The sequence below is a fragment of the Camelus dromedarius genome, chromosome 3 (assembly GCF_036321535.1).
Source record: "Camelus dromedarius isolate mCamDro1 chromosome 3, mCamDro1.pat, whole genome shotgun sequence".
Taxonomy (NCBI): domain Eukaryota; kingdom Metazoa; phylum Chordata; class Mammalia; order Artiodactyla; family Camelidae; genus Camelus; species Camelus dromedarius.
In genome coordinates, this window is record NC_087438.1 from 52,747,557 (window position 1) to 52,766,557 (window position 19,001).

General features: G+C 34.5%; 1 protein-coding gene across 2 annotated transcripts in view; it reads right to left on the reverse strand.

The window, feature by feature from the left end:
• Positions 1 to 5,267: 5,267 nt before the first annotated feature.
• HOMER1 (homer scaffold protein 1) overlaps positions 5,268 to 19,001 on the reverse strand; it is a 133,368-nt gene continuing 119,634 nt past the window's right edge. For both annotated transcript variants that reach the window (XM_031447212.2, XM_010975038.3), the window contains exon 9: positions 5,268 to 7,064. In XM_031447212.2, coding sequence (XP_031303072.1) covers positions 6,876 to 7,064 — 189 coding nt within the window. In that variant the 3' untranslated portion in view covers positions 5,268 to 6,875. The remainder of the gene's footprint in view (positions 7,065 to 19,001) is intronic.

Below are 19,001 nucleotides of genomic sequence, written 5' to 3' on the forward strand. Positions count from 1 at the left end.
TCGTTCACCTGGCTGTCCAACTGAAGAGATCTAGGAGTCACCCTACATTCTTCTCTTTGTCATCTATTGATTCTAGCAAGAAGCCCTATTGATTCTATGTCCCAAATAGTCCATCTTCTCTGTCCCAGTACGACTACCATAATACAGCCTCTCAACAGGGATTATTGTGATCTGCATGACTACCTAGACTTTTGAAACATTTATTTTAAAATATCACTTCTTTACAAAAAAATCCTTCCATTTCTCTACATTACCTTCAGAATAAAACCCAAACCTTTCATATGACTTACAAAGTCCTTCCTGATCTACTTTTTGCCACTTCGCCACCACCATCTTTTGCCATACACCCTTCCCTGATATCTATGTTTCAGGGTACTAATCCATTCTAACCTTCTAAGTGTCCCAAAGCTTTCATACCTTTGAGCCTTTGCACATGACACTCTCTCTTCTTCAACTAGCTAGCCTACTCCTCCATCAAAACTCAGCTGGGTATCATCTCTTCTGAGAGAGATTTCTTGACTCTTCTTACCCCTGGGCTCGCTTGTGCTAGTGTTCCCCCTGTCACAGCACTTACACACTGTAGACTACCTGTCTGTGTCCTGCACCAAAGTATGAGCTGCTCTCTTGAGTATTCCAAAATGGGGCCTGGGACATAAGTGGTAACAACAAATGTTTTAGGCAAGAGAGTAAAAGGCATGACTTAGGAGGCCAATGATCACTTAAAGGTCTGTAAACAAAATACTAACCCCAAGATGGTGATTTCCCAATGAGGTAGCATCTTGCTCTGAGTCTTTTAAATTAATCCAATTCAAACCCAATCCTTCCTCAAAAAGTTAAACATAGAATTACCATATGATACAGCAATTCTGCTGCTAGATACATACCCAAAGAAATGAAAGCAGGACTCAAACAAATACTTGTATATGAACGTTAATTGTAGAATTATTCACAATAGCCAAAAGGTGGAACTGATCCAAGTGTTTATCAATAGATAAATGGATAAACTTAATGTGGTATATCCATATAATGGAATATTATTCAGCACTGAAAGGGAAGTAAATTCTGATACATGCCACAATATGGATAAACCTCGTAAACATTATGCTAAGTGAAATAAGCCATACACAAAAAGACAAATATTACATGATTCCATTTATATGAGGGGTATCACCCATCTAAAGAACCTAGGGCCATGAGTTACTTCTGTGGCTGATCTAATAGCGTGATCAACCTGGAGAGGCCTTGACTTCCGTGGAACCAGAATTGACCACAAAGTCACCCAGCACTGACTACAAAACCCACATCCTGCTGAACTACTATTTAGTGTTAGGGGATGAGTTTTACAGGTTAACAACATATTTCACTAGGGAACTCATGAGATGAATTGTCTTCCCAAGGCCCTTATAAATTGTTTGCTATTTAAACTTTATAGACTGAAATTCTGCATATGAAACATACTTTGCTTGGGTTATCTGAAGCCTGTAAGTTTTTTTTTTTTTTTTTTAAAACCAAGGACTAAAACATACTGCATAACTATGACAACTGCAAACAAATATGATTTGCAACTGAATGATAACAAACAATTTAAACACCAAAGGAGGCCAAAGGAAGAAGTTCAAGAGGAGCAAATGTAAAATATATAGTTAAGAAGTGTCCTAACAGAGATATTCCAGAGAGGCAAGGCAGGCAAGCTCAAGGGGAAAACTGTACCAGCAACATGAGCAGATCTCTACCTTTTGACAGTAGATTGGAGGACCAGACTGACTGCTGTGGGAACACAGCTGATGCAGACATTTGAGCTTTTTTCCCTCATCCTCCCTCCAAAGGAACACCCTTGGCAGGGACCCTATGCATAGAAATGAAATGTCAGTTAGCACAGTGCCTGTCACACAGCAGATATTCAACAAACAGCCCTTTCTGTTCTGTTTCATACTGGAGTTGTTGAGGAAGCTTTTACTTCAAGTACATCTGCTTTCTAGCCGTTTTCTGAAACAGTCATTCTACCTAAGGTATAACAATCAAGTAAGTCATACGCTCAAGTCATATGGATATGACTTACTATATATATGCATATATGGTAACATAGTTACAGAGCACGGATAACAAGATAAAAAGATGAGTCTAGTTAGAAAAAAATATCCACAAAAGAAATTTTTCTGTATTACAGAAATGGGCTTAATTTTGCATCTATTAGGCACCCATTACCACCTTAATTTGGTGTTATTAGGAGAAAGCAGAGTAATATTTCTGTCCCTGGGTAGACAAGATGTGAAAATAACTGACAAAAGTACGTCAGAATCCCACAGAATGGTGAGTTCTGAATGCTAGGTGTTTTATATTAGGTTATAAATCCTGATAGGACAAATACGACAGGATCTTCTGAAAGCCTGAAATTCATTAGGGCAATTCCAACCTGTTTAGTTAAAAGCAGCAGCAAGATAGGAAGTAGCACTTTACGAGTCTGGCTATCCTGATGTATCTTAGATAAAAACTGAAGTCATTTTGCTCCTACTTTTTTTGCTGGCTCTGTTTTCACACACACACACACAAAATCCTCTCCTCACCACGTACACTCCTGGCATCCTCTGGAATGTGTCCTTTAATCTGAGAGATACAGGGGGTACTTAAAGAGATCAGAGAATTGACTAGACATCCACTGGGAGCTTGTGCCCTGTCCCCTATTCTAGTCTAGATGCGATTTCTCTCCCTGGGTCATCTGTTTTTGGTAAAAATAACTCAATTCTTTTTCATCTGGTAAACTAAGCAGAAATCACCAGGCAGTGTAGTGCTGATTGAGTTTGAGTTTTTTCTTGGATAAAACTGTTAGCTATTTTTAGGTATATTTTACCAGGTAATACATGAACAAAAAGAGAAAAAATTCATTTCTTTAATTCATTAACTATGCTTATTTTTGTGACATCTATATATTAGTTTCCCATAGAAACTGCCATAAAAACTTAAGGTCCAATTTAATAAGAATATTAGTAAAAAATACACTTTTACAATTTAGAGTAAGGTGAATGACACATCTGTTTCCATTCTAAAATGATTGTTTTCTAGTAATTCTAAAAATATTTTTTCACATGAAAATTACCTTCTCAACAAATAATTTTTATGGTATAGTATCCTACTTGAGAAATTTTTTAAAATGTGTCATTCTCAACTACTTCTTACCTGAAAGTTTTCCTCTTTAAGATTTATATAAATTAGGGGGGAGGGTATAGCTCAGTGGTAGAGCACATGCTTAGCATGCACAAGGTCCTGGGTTCAATCCCCAGTACCTCCATTAAAAAAAAAAAAAATAAACCTAATTACCACCCCCCCCCAAAAAACTCAAAAAATTGAAAAAAAAGATTTATATAAATTAATTTACTTTGTGAATGAAAAAGGAACAGAGCTAAATATCCAGAAGAAAAAAATTCAATAAAGATTATTTCATGATTTCAAGCATCATGTTAAAATCACTTGCTATCAAATAAACAAAAAGATTTCTTTAAAACAAAACAGAACAAAACACTGCCACCAAACCAGTTTCCCTCTGGCCTGCCTCTCCCTCCAGAGCTGACAGAAACTCAGGCCTGCAAGGAGACAGCAGCCGAGCTGCACACTCCAGAGTTAAGTACAAACATGGGAGCCCACAACACACGTGGGAAAGAATACATTTAATTTTAACAGGGCAAAGACAGGCATTTTAAAAGGTGGTGGAGGATTCATTTTGAGTGTCTCTTTTGGTCCCATTCAAGAAAAAGGTGTAAGTTTTTCCTCTAACTGCTTCTCAACAGTTATATGACAGCAAAACATTAAATCTATGGTGGTGCTGGAGCTCTTCTATAGGGACAAGGAGGGCTGCAACTTCATCAACCTTTTTTTAATCTGCAGAAAGAAAGGGGGACAAAAAAGGGAGACAGAGAGAGAGAGAGGGAGAGAGAAAGAGAGAGAGGAGGAACAAAAACTAATTTTCCAGCCAGGGAAATACTTATAAAACCTTTTATGTCAAAGTTAGGATTTCACAACATAACACACTAATGCAAAATCCAGTAGCACCTGTAAGATTTAAGTAAATGCTGCCATCACTTAAATGCTTTTTAAAAAATATCTGTAAAAGACTGAAGGGGAAAAAGATAAAGTACATTCTCCAGAGAACAACAAGTGTATTTCAAAATAAAAACTGTATTTTTGCTTTTCTTTTTTTCAGTTGTTTTTTTTTTTGTACAAGAATTCATAGTTATCATATAATAACTTACACACAATGGGATCGATCTCTGCTCTCCTTTTCTGTGTCACTTCAAGTCCACGTGTTCAGGCTATAGCCCCCAACATTATTTTCTGATAAATATATTACCACAGTTTGATCTAAATATAGATACATTATATAATACTTGTCTCTGGGAAAAATCAGATTTTAATATGCAAACTTTTATTTATATAATACAGAAATGGAGAAAGCTACCATAGGCACACAACCTAATCATGACGTATAGATGATGGTTTCTAGATACTCTCCTACTGTAAATGAATGTTTAAAATAGTCTTACGGAGAAGGTTTTATTTATATGTGCACTTGTGTCCACCTTATCCCTACACTGTACATGTCGGATGACAAGCTGGGAACTTAAAGGTGCAGCCCTCAAGAAATTGTTGAATCACTAAAAAAAGAACAAATTAGGCTCTTTTGGACAAAGAAAAAACTCACAAAATTTCCAATTTCAAATTTCATATCAGTAGGAAAATATTAAAAATAATTTTCTGTATATACATATGAGTATATGTATATATTGAATTGCACACATGTCTCATGTATCAATACAATTAAAGCGGAGACATTTTGGTGAGCTATTTTCCCATTAAATGACAACTATGTCAAAATTTAAAAATATCTTTTTACATCATTAAAATAATTCACTTAGCATTTCAATAGCTTACACTTTTTTAAATGTTTAACTCTTCATAACTAAATTCCCTGATCCCTAGTGTTAAATCTTCTATTTAAATTAAAATCTGGTGCTCTGTTACTCAGAAACTGATGGATAAAAATCACATCTACTTCAAAATTCCATCAATCAAATACATTTTATTACCTGATTTACCAGAGAAATATCTCAACTCTGAGCTTGTGTGCCTAAATAACCCTCCCTATAATGAACAGGTGAGGAAAACACCCTAAAATAGATGGAGGGAACTTACACGATAAAATAGCACATATAATACATGATGATTGTGTCTGATATAAACTTTTCAGAGACACCTGGAAACTCACTTTTAGAAACTAACTTTAGAAACAAACCATTTATTTTTCACTCTAATATAAATTAATATGTATGTATTTACATACATACACATACATAAAGAAAACAAAATTGTCTAGTGTTGAGTAGCTGTTTGTGAGTGAAAAAATGGTTACAAATTGATCAATCAGCTTAATTTTGTACTTAACAATTCAGTCGTTTGGGGATACAAACAAAAAGTCAGTGCATTTGTAGACTCCAAAGAGTCAGATACTCAAGCATACACTTTATAAAAGAACCCTCCTCAACGTCACAGGCATTACACAGCAAGAACATATGGACTCTGATGCAATTCCTACTCCACAAGCAAACTAGACAGCACTTGACTTATTTTTAAAATAGCTTCTTAAAAGAAATATATAAAGAAATGCATGTTTGCTAAAAGTCTTTTAAAATTACATCCAAACAACATTAAAACCTGTTCACTGAGAAGTGCCCACTGAATTGAATTCCTGTTTGGAAATGCCTAGTTAACAGTTCAGAATATTGCCTTGTGAGGTTTGACTAGAGACGTGGTTGATGTGAAGACCCAGAGAGAGTACACGGCTCCAATCCTAATAGTCCTCTGCTCGGCTGCTTGATGGAAATGGATTCCCTTTAAAATAGCTGTACACCTTAAAATGATCTATATTAAACAGTTCCCCAATAACCATTATTATTTGTAAATTGAAATGCATCAATCACTCAGAAAAGATTTCTTGCAAAATATATAAATAAATGTAACTGCATATTCTGTAAATATACTTAGCATTGCTAGACCAGACCGTCGGTGACGGCTGCTGTATTTCAGTACTGTGTGTCAAATTTATTAGAAATTTAAAAAGAAAAATTTCAGAGGGACTCAGCTGCCTTCATTAGTTGGCTTTTAAAATATGTAATAAAATGGGAGACAGTATTTTCTCATAAATACATGGAATCAATATGGAAAGTAAACTATTCAGCAGACAAGATTAGAGAACACCAGAGTGTACCAGAGTGGTCACCAGAGTGATTTATCTTCCAGTATAAAAAAAGGGAAGAACTCTATACACCCAGTTATGTTTCAGTTAAAGATACAGCTCTCTCTCACTCCTGGCAAGAATTAATTGGTAACGGCACTGCTTCTCAGCAGTGCAAAAATATCCTGAGAAATTATTCAGATTACAACAAAAGACAGGGCTTTCATCACTAAGATTTTGCACAAAACACAGCTTGAGATATCAGAAATAAATTGATTTAAAAAGCAGATAACCTTCACTGTGTTGAACATAAAAAAGGGGATGTGACCCAGACATTGTTAATTCTCCCATTGGCTTATACCAGAAAAAAAGATTGCATTAAGTATCTATTATAACTTTCTAGTTAACTATGGCCAATAATATACATGGAGGTAATTTGTAGTTCAAGTTTTTCATCTCTTTTTTTCCCCAACTAGCTATAAGCTGAAGTCTAAAATTTACACTGAAATATACAATTCCAATTTTCAAAAGACCCTCCTCCTGGAGGAGTGATATTCAAATTTTTTTGTGCAATCTTGATGCAGAGCCCCAACAGTCCTATGAAGAGAGACAGTGTATTTTTTAATCAATTGGCACTGAAATTTAACTTTCCTTAGCTGCGTTCTAGTAGCTTGGCCAAGTTATCTCGTAATTCTGTTAGTTCAAATATTTTCCCATCAAGAATTTCTAAGAGTGTCTTCAGGTTATTGCGAAAAGCTTCTTGTTCATTCTGACTTTTCTCCAGACGTTGCTCTAAGTCAGACAGTTGTCCCTCCAGGTCTTTGTTCCGAATTTCTACTTCCTTTAGAAACAAAAGTGTGATATATACATGTGCATCAGTTCGAGACTTAGAAATCAACATAACTTATTAGTAATATTGTTGTAGTTCATGCAGTTTGACAGTCAGGATGAGCTTCTGAATCGCAAACTAACACAGTTTAAGGAGATTTTTAGATTTTACCACATGAGAAATTCATGTGGTTTTACTGACTGGCTTGTTCATAAATCCATTCTCTCCCCTGAACACAAATCTTCTGACTGCTTCCTTCACGCCCCGCGACACCCCAGCACTTCAGGTACTGAGACAGGACCGAAGACCCACTCTGCGGATTATCTACATCTCATTTCTACTTCTGCCTACTGCCTTTTCCTCATGCACAACCGTTAGCAATCTCAGGTGAAAGCAGGAAGAGAGAAAGAGAAATTAATTTTTTCTCCTTATGGGCAATTCTGGAGGAAGATTTAGAGAAGAAAATAACTCTTAAATGAGGTTTTAGGATCCTCTGAATATGTTCAATATTTTTCATTTTGCCTCAATATTAAATAAATGCATATGGTTGAGAATAAAACTCACCTGCTAAAATCTGTAGGGATATATAATAACTGTACATATAAGAGAATTATACAACTAACAGTTCCAACATACTGCAGAATAAAGAAAGAAAAAATGACAAAAGGGAAGTAAAACTTCATGGGAATAAAAAATGGTTAGTTTTTTAAAAGAATAAATTCTAGCTTACTTAAATTTATTTAGAAGTTATTATTGCTCTAAAAGAAAGTTTCTAAGCATGACGAATATAATAAAGTGATTCTAAAAAATAAAATGACATAAACTAGAGATTCAAATTCGGTTAAAAAAGAGAATTAAGAAAAAATAACAGAAAAACCTATTTTTACACTTTAAATAAACTTCAGAAAAGCGATGAATTGAAAGTTACATATCCTTTATGGAAAGCTCACTTTTATATCTGAGAAGAATTAAGTGACTGATAAAAATTACATTCATATATGTAAATAATATGGAACAATGAAGACATTTTTGTTAGTAACACAATTATGAATCAGCCTCAGAAAATACGATGTTTCAAATGTTAAATACAAATCTTTAAGAAAATTCCATGAAGTCTAAAGGATAGTGGATTAAAAAGAAATAGTGAAAGACAATTTGGTAAATGTTAAATGAAAAGAACCAAAGATGAAGCAGCACACTGCAGCTAGGCAAAAATTTGTATGCAAATTGAGAACAATGGGAATTAATGTACACACAAGAAACAGGAAACCGTTCTGGTTGTTGGGATTATGGGCACTTCTTTCCAAAATTTATTTGTCCTATAATATGTGCAAAATTAAACTTCTGAGAAAAATAATTGGAAAATTGACTTGAATACATAGAAGAAAGTAACTATTGATTTAGAATTCTCAACACGAATATTCACGTTCTGACAGACAGAACTGAGAGCAAGGCTCCAGCAAAAAGACAGCACAGATGAGTCACAAGAGCCTGGGAAAATATAAAATAGAAATAAAGCACCTATAATGATTTATAAATGAAGAATTTAGGGAATCCCAATCTAATCTTAAAGTATTTACTGCTAGATGTTAACCAGGTACGTTTCTAATCTTTTTCTTTTGAATAATCTACAAAGTGAAGATAAGTAAACTGAGAGCAGATTATGAAACCAATAAAATATTTATAAATTCAGAAGCCAAGTTCATGGAGGCTCTAAACTATGAGGGAGAAAACAGACCCTGGGATTAAATGTAAAAATTCCACTTGTGATTACACAGCATGCTTTCTTGCCTGTTTAAACAATAAGCTTAAGAGTAGAAAGTTTCCAACATAAAAATAGACCAAATGTCATTCACTAGCAAACACCCACTTCACCAGGCACCACCCAGTTTGCCCTCTAAAGCCTTCCCTAAGAATGAAAGGCTTCCTTGTTCTCCCTGACAATCAATGAAACATCCAAACATTTTCAATGGAAGCAAGCAAAACACCAAATCCCCTCAGCTTTTAAAATTGCGCTGTTCTCCATAGAAGTCTTGTGCTCTAAGCCATTTCCCTGATTGGAGGAGTTTTACTAGGCAGATGACAAAAGGGATCCAGTACAGTGCTGTCGGCGCTGGTCTATTCTAAGGCAGAGGGTGTGATCCCAGAGCAAGAAGAGACAGACAGCCCAGGGCCAGTACGAAGCAGCCTGGTTGGTGGCACTTTGCAGTTTTCTACCTTCTGTCCACACTTTCCAACTCTCTCTTTGCCTTTTATTCTCCCCCACCCCCGACCCCTACAACTCATCTTTCTGTTTACTATCATTTTTGTGCAACTATTTCCCTTTCTCCTTCACTGATACGTGCGCATATGCCAGGTGCACCAAGAGGCCTGGTGCAGTCCTGATAAAGCAGTGAGGCCACAATTTGCTAACTCTCTTTTGAGGGCTTTAAAGGGCAAGCACTGAAAGTGTAACATCCTAGCAGGCAGCAGGTCGTGCTCTGTGTTTGTTAGATATGGAGACTACAAAACTAGAGAGATGAAAAAAATTTAGATAATTTTTACCACCATATCAGTGGGATGAGGTCAGGTTCATTTTCTATAAAATTAAATTCTGCACCATTGAATCTAAATAAAAGCTACAAAAAAACCTCTTTATTAACAGCCAATTTGCATCTTAAACTCTTCTTACATGTATTACCGTCCTATTAGATTATTAACCTTCATATGTAACAGGACATAAATAATCAAAACACATATTAATAATTCAACAGAAAAATGGGTATAAGACACACACCACACTGTGAATAAGAGTTAGTCAACAATTATTTACAGTGCCCTCTACAAACTAGGCACTGAGGATAAACTAGTAAATAAACAAAAAAATGGTCCCTGTTTTAATAGAGCATGCATTCTAGAAGGAACAGGCAACAAAGGAGTGAACAGAATGGACGGTCTGGGTTACCGAGGAAATGGTGACTGTATACACTGAAATCTTCCAATTACCTTCCCACACTATACAAACCAATAATAAGAGCAAATAAAACCACACAAATTCCATGACTTCAATGGAACTAGAAGAAAGAGACCAATACAAACTTCAAGTCACCTATAATAAGGAAATAGAAGCCCCGGTTTTCAGCAAAGATAATGTTCATGTTCTCACTCTAACCCCTCGCAGAGCGCAAGGCAGGGCTGTGGGGTCACACAGAAGAGGGAAGAGGAGACTGACTGAGCTCCAATAATCCAAAGAAAGAGGAAAGAGCACTGAAAGTGCCAAAATACTGGTCAGGGGAAGATAAAGGTCTTGGAAGACCAGAGCAACCTACAAGAAGGGACATGAGACACAAGGAGGCAACCCTGGAGAGGCAATACTTTTGAGAGAAGACAGTAAAAAGAAGAGAAAGGGACTTTTTGCAATAGTATGCAAAGGGATAAAAAAGCAACATGGGGAAGTTTAGAATCTTTCAAGACAAAAGAAAATTAAAATATCAAAGGACACAAACCTCTCCCCTACTATCTCCCCAAAAGCAATGTTTTTTAACCAAAAATTTGTAAACCACCCAAAACTGCCACTCTGTGTACCACATACCAAGGTACAAGCAATCTTCATCTTCATAAACTGTTAAAACATAAAAGTAGAAAATATGCTAAAAACACTTCAGTGGATAAAAATTAAAATACCTCAAAAACCCAACGATGAAGCACAAGAAAATTCTGATAGAACCCTCCACTCTAAATTAAATATTCTCAAACAAGCATTTAAAAAAAGAGCTTGAATCAGATATTTAAACACTAAATCAGATATGAGTCAAAACCCTGAAAAACAGGAAAAGTTGATTAAACCAATGATAGAAATAGAAGAAAAATGCAAAATCATAATAGAAATGAAGACTGAATTATACGATGTCCAAGGAAAAACAGATTTGAATAAAATTTATTTTAGTCAATTATTATTTGAAAAAAATCCAAAGGAATGAAAGAAATAAAGATAAAGTAGGGAAAATGGTCAGATAGAAAGTGATTGAAACAGAAGACAAGACAATCCAATTACATATCACTGGAGCTCCTGAGGGAGAGAAATACAACAGGACAGAAATAACATTTAAAACTTTTATACAAGAAAATTTCCTGAACAAGGAAAGACCTGAATCTACTAATTAAACAGCCTACCTAGGAAAACTGATCCTCAATAATCCATTCTGAGAAATACCCTAGTAAAATGATTAGACTTTAAAAAACAAAGGAAAAATTCCTCAGGGTAAACGAGCAGAATTAGTTCAAAACTTCCAAGGCCAGAAAATCAGACTGGAATCAGACTTCTCAAAAGCAATATTAAAAATAACGTAATAATGGAGTAACATTTTCAAGAAACTCAAAGAAAGAAAATTACGAACCGAGGATTTTACACCTAGCCAAGCTGTCATCCAAATACTAAGCCTGTTAAAAAACAGCTTAAACATGAAAGAACGGAGGACAGGTGTACCTATGAGCTCTTCTGGAACCACCTACCAGCAGACAGGCTTCATCCAACTAACAGACTACTGTGAAAACTTCAGAAAAAGGACTGATGGTGAGCATTTGCTATATTTAATGTATATCAAAGATTAGAATAAAGGTGGATGATGGTTAAAAAGTAATATAAAAGTGTCACTTATTCTGACAAAGTAATAATAATGCAACTGAAAACAGGGAGAAAAGGGAAGGGAAACACAAAAGCAGATAAGCTGATTCATTATTATTGAATATGTAGTAGTTGAGAGTCAAAGGACATCATTAAAAACTAACAAACCAGACAAAGTTTATATGTGAACACAGTTGACGAGGGGCATTTAGAAAAGATGTAAGTTCAAAGGTGACCACTACAACAAATTTAAGACTATCTTAAATTTAAAAAGATAAACAATGAGAAAAGAATATCATATAGAGAAAGAAAAAGTCAAGTTAATATAATATCTAAATAATTTATACATAAAATAATGACAAGTTGAGACCAAACATAAAAATCATATCAGCAAATATGAATGAATTACTTAGTATAAAAAAATTTCTCAGATTGGCTCAAATAACACACAAAGAACATTCTCAAAAACTTATCATGTATTAGGTCACATGCAAGAAAACCAGGTAAGTTACATAACATATAAATACATATAAAAATCACTTAATGTAACTTAAAAATACTCTGTGATCACAATGTAATAAGACTAGGAATTGATAGCTAAATCACAAAATAAAACGGTCTTTCCACTTGGAAATTCATTTAGAAAATCCAAAAATAATGACATGGGCAAAGGTATACTAGGCAGGGTTTGTGACAGTGGTAGAAAAAGTGGCAAAGAAAGACACCTTTAATGCTAAATGCCACAACTCACAATGAAGATATAACAACTATATTTATGTGCCAAGAACACAGCAGCCACTTTTATGAAGTAGAAATTACAGGAGATGAAAGGAGAGACAGATAAAAATACACTTATAAGAGATTTTAATATGTCACTCTTAGTATAGGATAGATCAAGAGGGAAAAAAAAGGTAAGGCTACAGAGGCTTAAATTACAAAATCAATAAACAGCATTCACAAAAACTGAGCATAAATTAAACTACACAAAAAAGCAGTAAATTATGTAAAGCAGAAATTATACAAACGCTTGTGATCACAATGCAGGAAAACTAGAAATAAATAACTTAATCAAAAACTAAAAGGCCCTTCCATCAGGAAATTAAAGCACATACTTCTAAACATTTTTTGTGTGAAAGGGAAATAAAACCAAAACTATAGAATTTTAAGAAATAATGATAATGAAAACACTGTCACAATTGATGGGACACAAAGCAATGATTAGAGGAAAATCTATAGCTTTAAACACATAAATAAAAATTTAAAAAAGAAAATAAAGGAATTAAATTTCCCTCTCAAAATGCTAGAAAAAGAATTTTAAAAGTAAACCAAAACAAAGCATAAGGCAAGAATAATAAAGATAAAAGTAAAAATTCACTGGGTAGAGAACAGAAAAATATTGACAATGATTAATAAGTCAAAATCTTATTTTTTTAAAAACTTAGACATATCATTACTTTACTTCATCAAGAAAGAAAAGGATAAAGAGCAACTACATAAAACAAGAGATTATAAGACTTTCCATTGAATATTTGAAAACCCAAATGGAGAGCTTAAATAGCCCAGTATCTGTAGAAGAAACAACAGTAATCAAGCGATTACTCCACAGAAAAGGACCAGGCCCGGATGGTTTCAAGGGGGATTTCTATTAAACCTTCCAAGACCAGATAGTTCCAATATGACATAAATTATTCCAGAGCATGAAAAATGAAAAAAATCTTCCAAATTATTTTATGAAGCTAGTTTGGCCTAGATATCTAAATCTTATAAATCCAGCCCCTACTTGAAAAAAAGAGGAAAATTACAAGACATTACAAATGAATGTCATGTAAAAACTGTAAGTAACAGGGAACAAAAATCTGACACCATATTAAGAAAATAATACACCACAGCTAAGTGGTATGGTTCATTATTAAAAAATCATTAATAAAATTAACCATATTAATTGATCTGGGAGAAAAATCATGATTATCTCCATAGATACTAAAGAAACTATTAACAAAATTCAACAGTCCTTGTTGGTAAAAACAAGAAAATAGGAATAAGCCCTCTCATAACATGATAAGATATATATATTTTAGTGGTAAAGCCAGCATTTCAATTAATGAAAAAATATTAGAGGCATTTCCACTAAGATCAGGAACAAGGTAAGTCTGTCATCTCCACTACTATTTAACACTGTACTGGTGTTTTTAATGGATGTATTTGACAAGAACAATCAATAGAAACATATGAATTGGAAAAAAATTAAATGATCTGTTTTCAGACTACATGTTATACTACCAATAGAGAATAAATAGGACAAATGACAAAACTGGCTCAAACAATAAAATAATTTAGTAAGGTAACAGGATATAAAATTAGCAAACACAACTCAACAGCTTTCATATATACAAATAATAAACAATTAAAAGATACAACGGCCCAGGGAGAGGACATAGCTCAGTGGCAGAGAGCACACCTAGCACACATGAGGTCCTGGGTTCAATCCCCAGAACCTCCACCAAAATAAATAAGTAAACCTAATTACCTCACACCTGTAAATAAACAAATAAAATAAAAAATTGAAAAAGATACAATGGTAGAGTAAACCCCATTTGCAATAGTAAAAAAGAAGATAAAATATTTACAAATAAACAAGAAACGTTCCAAACTCACATAATGAAAACCCTAAAACACTTCTGAAAAACATAAAAGTAGATGTGAACATATAGGAAGACATCTCTTGTTCCTGAAGAGGATGGAAACCTCATGAAGATATCACTTTGGCTAAAGTAGAATTATAAATTTTAAGTAATCCCAGTGAAACCTTTTCATAGAGCTAAACTTCTGCTGGCACTAAAACTGGTACTAACGTTAATACTAAAATTCATATGGAAAAATAAACATGTAAGAATATGTAAAAAACAATGAAAATGAAAAGCTATGAGGAGTGACTGGCCTTATCACTTATTAAAATGTCTTGCAAAGCCTCTACCATTAAAGCAGGGTGGTATTAGGATGCATGAATAAATAAGAGTTACTAGTAGAACAGAAAAGGAAGTCCAGAGAGAAACCAAAATACAACTAGAAATTGAATATCTCAAATCTCTGGAAAAAAAAAGGATAGAGTTTTAAAAATGGCAATGAATAATTAGATAGACATTTGGAAAAAGATAAAATTAGATCCATATCTCATACCACATACAAAAGGAGAAACCCCAAATGAATAAGAGATCTAAATGTAAAAAAAAAAGGAAACTGTATAAGTACTAGAGGGAAATATGGATAGATTCCTATATAATCTGAGTTTGGAAAAAAGCTATTTAACTATGATTGACAAGCCAGAAACAACGAAAGAAAAGAATGATATATTTGACTGCTCCATAAAACAACATCACTGTGTTTAGCAAAGTCCCAATGACAAACTGGGAGAAACACAATCCATATACATACAAAAATATGCCAAAATGGCCTTTAAACTTATGAAAGATATTTAATCTCACTCATAACATGAGACACACAAATTAAAATGATCATTTCTCACCTATCACACATTGACAAATGTTAAAAAGTATGAGAACACATTTTGTTGGCAAGGCTTGTGCAGAAACAGTTACTCACACTGATGGTACAAGGGAAAACTAGCACAATCTATTATGGAGAGGAATTTGACAGTATGACCTTCTTGCTTAGAAATCTCACTTGTAAGTGTCTATCCTGAAGATACACCTCCAACAATAACAAAATACCTATGCACAAGATAACTCATTGCAGTACTGTCACAGGATACTGGAAACAACCTAAATACCCATATAAAGGAGTGTGGTTGAATGAACTATTGTACGCGCAAATACTATACAGCTATAAAAAAGAATGAACAAGATCACTATGAACTAACAGTGATTTCCAGGACACATCTTAGATGAAAAAAGCAAAATGCAGAAGAGTAATCTAGAGTATGTTACCACTTGCATAAGAAAAAAAAGGGGAGGAAATTTTAAAAATATGTATCTGTTCATTGTGTAAAAAACACAGAAAGCATAAACCAGAAACTACTGAGACTGGTTACCTGCAGGGGGCAGATGAGAATGGGGGCAAGAATAGGGGCGGACTGAACTGGACAGGATGACACTTCTCTGAAGATATCTTTCTGAACAGTTCAGACTTTTAGGTATGAGTATTCTCAAACATTTCAGGTTCTCAATGTTAATGTTTCATATACTCAGTAAATGCATACAAATATAAAATAAAGAAGAATGAGGAAGAAAAAAATCAAATGGAATACAATATGATACAAATGAACATAAAGGTATTTCAAATGAATAACCTAACCAATTGAAGAGGGGGAGAGGAAGAACTAATGTAACCAACTTCTGAATCTCTATTAGAACAGCAAGAGTCTATCTAGTGCCCAGATCTTGGTTTCTAAATACCAGTCTTTGCCAAAAAAAAAAAAAAAAAATTGTCTTTGAAAAATTGCTAATTTCAAAGCTGGAGCTGAGAAATACAAGATGAACCTGGAATATCTAGTTGAGCTAAAACATGAAGTTCTTTAAAGAATGACAGGGTTACATCAAAAGGACACAGAGGCAGAGGCAGCATTGAAGGGTTTCCCGCCTGCCAAATCTGGGACAATTCGAACATCAAAATAGACATGACAACTAAATGCAACTTGTGATCCTGGAATGAATCTGGGACCAGAAAAGCAATCTTAAAAATTCTGTTATAAAAAAGATTATTAGGACAATTATGGGAATTTGAATAAAGTATTTAGATAATTTCTAGATTTTGATGGTTATATAGAGACTGTTCTTACTCTTAGAAAATACACACCAAAGTCTTTAGAGGTAGAGGGGTATCATATTTGTGACTTATTCTCAAACATTTCAGGAAAAAATAAAATGAATATATACAGAAAGAGTTCCATAATGATAAAACAAAACAAATATGGCAAAAATGTTAATATTTGGTGGGGATGTGGGTGAAAGATACATGAAAAGTCTTTATTTCAGTCTTGAAACTTTTCTGTTGAGGGTGAAATTATTTCAAAATAAAAAAATTTAAAAATAAATTAAACAAATAAGATCATTTCACACAGTGGTAAGTGCTACAAAGAAAGTGAGACATGGTAATATTACAAAGAGTTCCCAGGGCTGGGGGCGGGGGGGAACCTGCAGAGTAGTGCTTAACTTGAGAAGTCAAAGAAATTAACATGCAAGCCAAGACCTCAGTTACATTAGAAACCAGATTATTTGAAGATCTGGGGGCTTAGAACTGCAGGCAAGGATATGCCATGTACTCTAAGGTGAAAATGTACTTGATGCCTTCAAGATATAGAAAGACAGCAATAAACGTATAGGAAACTACTCAGTTTTACTCGTAATCAAAAAATGACAATACTTAAAAAAAATAGTGAGCTACTCTTTCTTCTCTATCAGACAGCAAAAATGGGAGGAGATCAATATCAGAGGATATCCTGCCTTTCCAGACATCAATTTCTCAGCATAAGAAACTTGAAAACAATGATGCCAAGTAATTCTTTTTTACAAGTTCATCTTAAAGAAATAATGAGAAAGACAGGATTATGTTAAAAAGATTCATTATGACATTATTATAGCTAACACTGAAAACAAATCACCATCCCTGTAAGAATGCTGGAAGAAAACTATGGTACATCTACACATCTCCATGACATATGCAGCCTATGACATAATGTTAAGTTAGGAAGGCAAGACAAAAATTGGTATCTATATGTCTTACATAAAGAAAAAGTTATCCAAACAAACATTGGGGGAAGGAAACTAAATACTTTGCCTTAGGATGATGAGATTGTATCTCCTTTTTAAATTTTTTTTTCCTTGCCCTAAGTTACATCTTTCTTAACTTTATATGATGAACATGTTTCATTGATATTGGGGGAAAAATCAACCTGCAAATTAGAAAAATTATATCATACTATTCTTAATTTACTTACTTAATTTACTATTCTTAATATAACTATGAATATTTTTTAATCCATAATCATACCTACAATCCAATTTCATGGAGTACAATTTCAGAAGTCCTCTACCATTCCAGAAATTTAATGATCCCAATTTTTTGGACTGAATTTATGAATGGAGGTTTAAGGGCGTTGGGACTTGTGATAAACAGATGTTAGGTGGGAGGGAGCAGGCTATAAGGAGGAATTTTCTTCAAACTGGAAAAAAAAAATACGGGTTATTTCTGTGGCTTGGCCATTTAAAATCCATTCTTAGCTTTTCTGAAAGCTTTCCTGTCCTGTTCCAGGTAGGCTCTCTTGCCCAGTATTTTTGATATTCAGTGAAAGAACAGGTAACAAATGATATTCACAGTTCCAGGTGCTAGCTGTAAAATTCAATTATTCCTCAATCAATGATGAAATACATTTAGAAGTTTGATATGAATAAACCATCTCTTGGTTTCTCCAGGACAACGTAAATGTACACATTTACATTGTAAAAGCTTTTCTAAAGAATTGCTGGGGATGGCTTGGATGCTTGACTGCTGAAACAGTGTGGTAATGGAGAACGAACAGAGACTTGGGAATCAAAACAAATCCAGGCTTCACTACTTTTCAGCTAAGTGCCTTAGTTACACTTGTTAGCGCCTCTGAACTGCTTTCTCTCTGAACATGCGGATACCACACCTACTACTGTGAGCGTTGGAGCTAATACACGTAAGTGCTTAGCAACGGCCTGAATCACAGCAAGTACTTAAACAATGGTAGCCAAACCAAAACAAAAGACAGAACTAGCCTGCATTTCCCCCATTCCTTCCAGCCCTGATTACTTGCTGTATACTTTAGTTGTACACCAGGGTTTTCTCAATCTGACATTTTGGGCTGGATAATTCAATGTTTAGCAGCAGCCTTACTAGATGTCAGTTCCACCACCCTACTTGTGAAAATCAAAAATGTCTCCACACACTGCTGAATGTACCCCAGGGCACAATACTGCCCCCAGCTGAGAACCACTAATCTACACAGATGGTCGAAATGTAGAAACAATATTTAATGGGGCAAATCACAACAAGCAACTTCATTTTTCCCAGACTGCTGGAAGTCAGTGATGGCAGAGGAAGAGGGAAATATCTCATTTCATAAAAAGAACCTGTTTTCTTTAGGAAGGGTCTCTATTCTCATAGAATTTGTGCCCACTGGACAAGTCAACCTATTCAAGATTTAGTTTCCTTTTGGAATGTTACAGGGATTAAATGCATAATATAAGTAAAGTGCAGAGTCTGGTCACAGTAAGCACTCAACAAATGTTGGTCAGTCCTACTAAAATCTAGCTACTCTTTACAGTCCTAGGCTTTCAGGTCCTACTGATCTCCCCTTGCCCCAAATT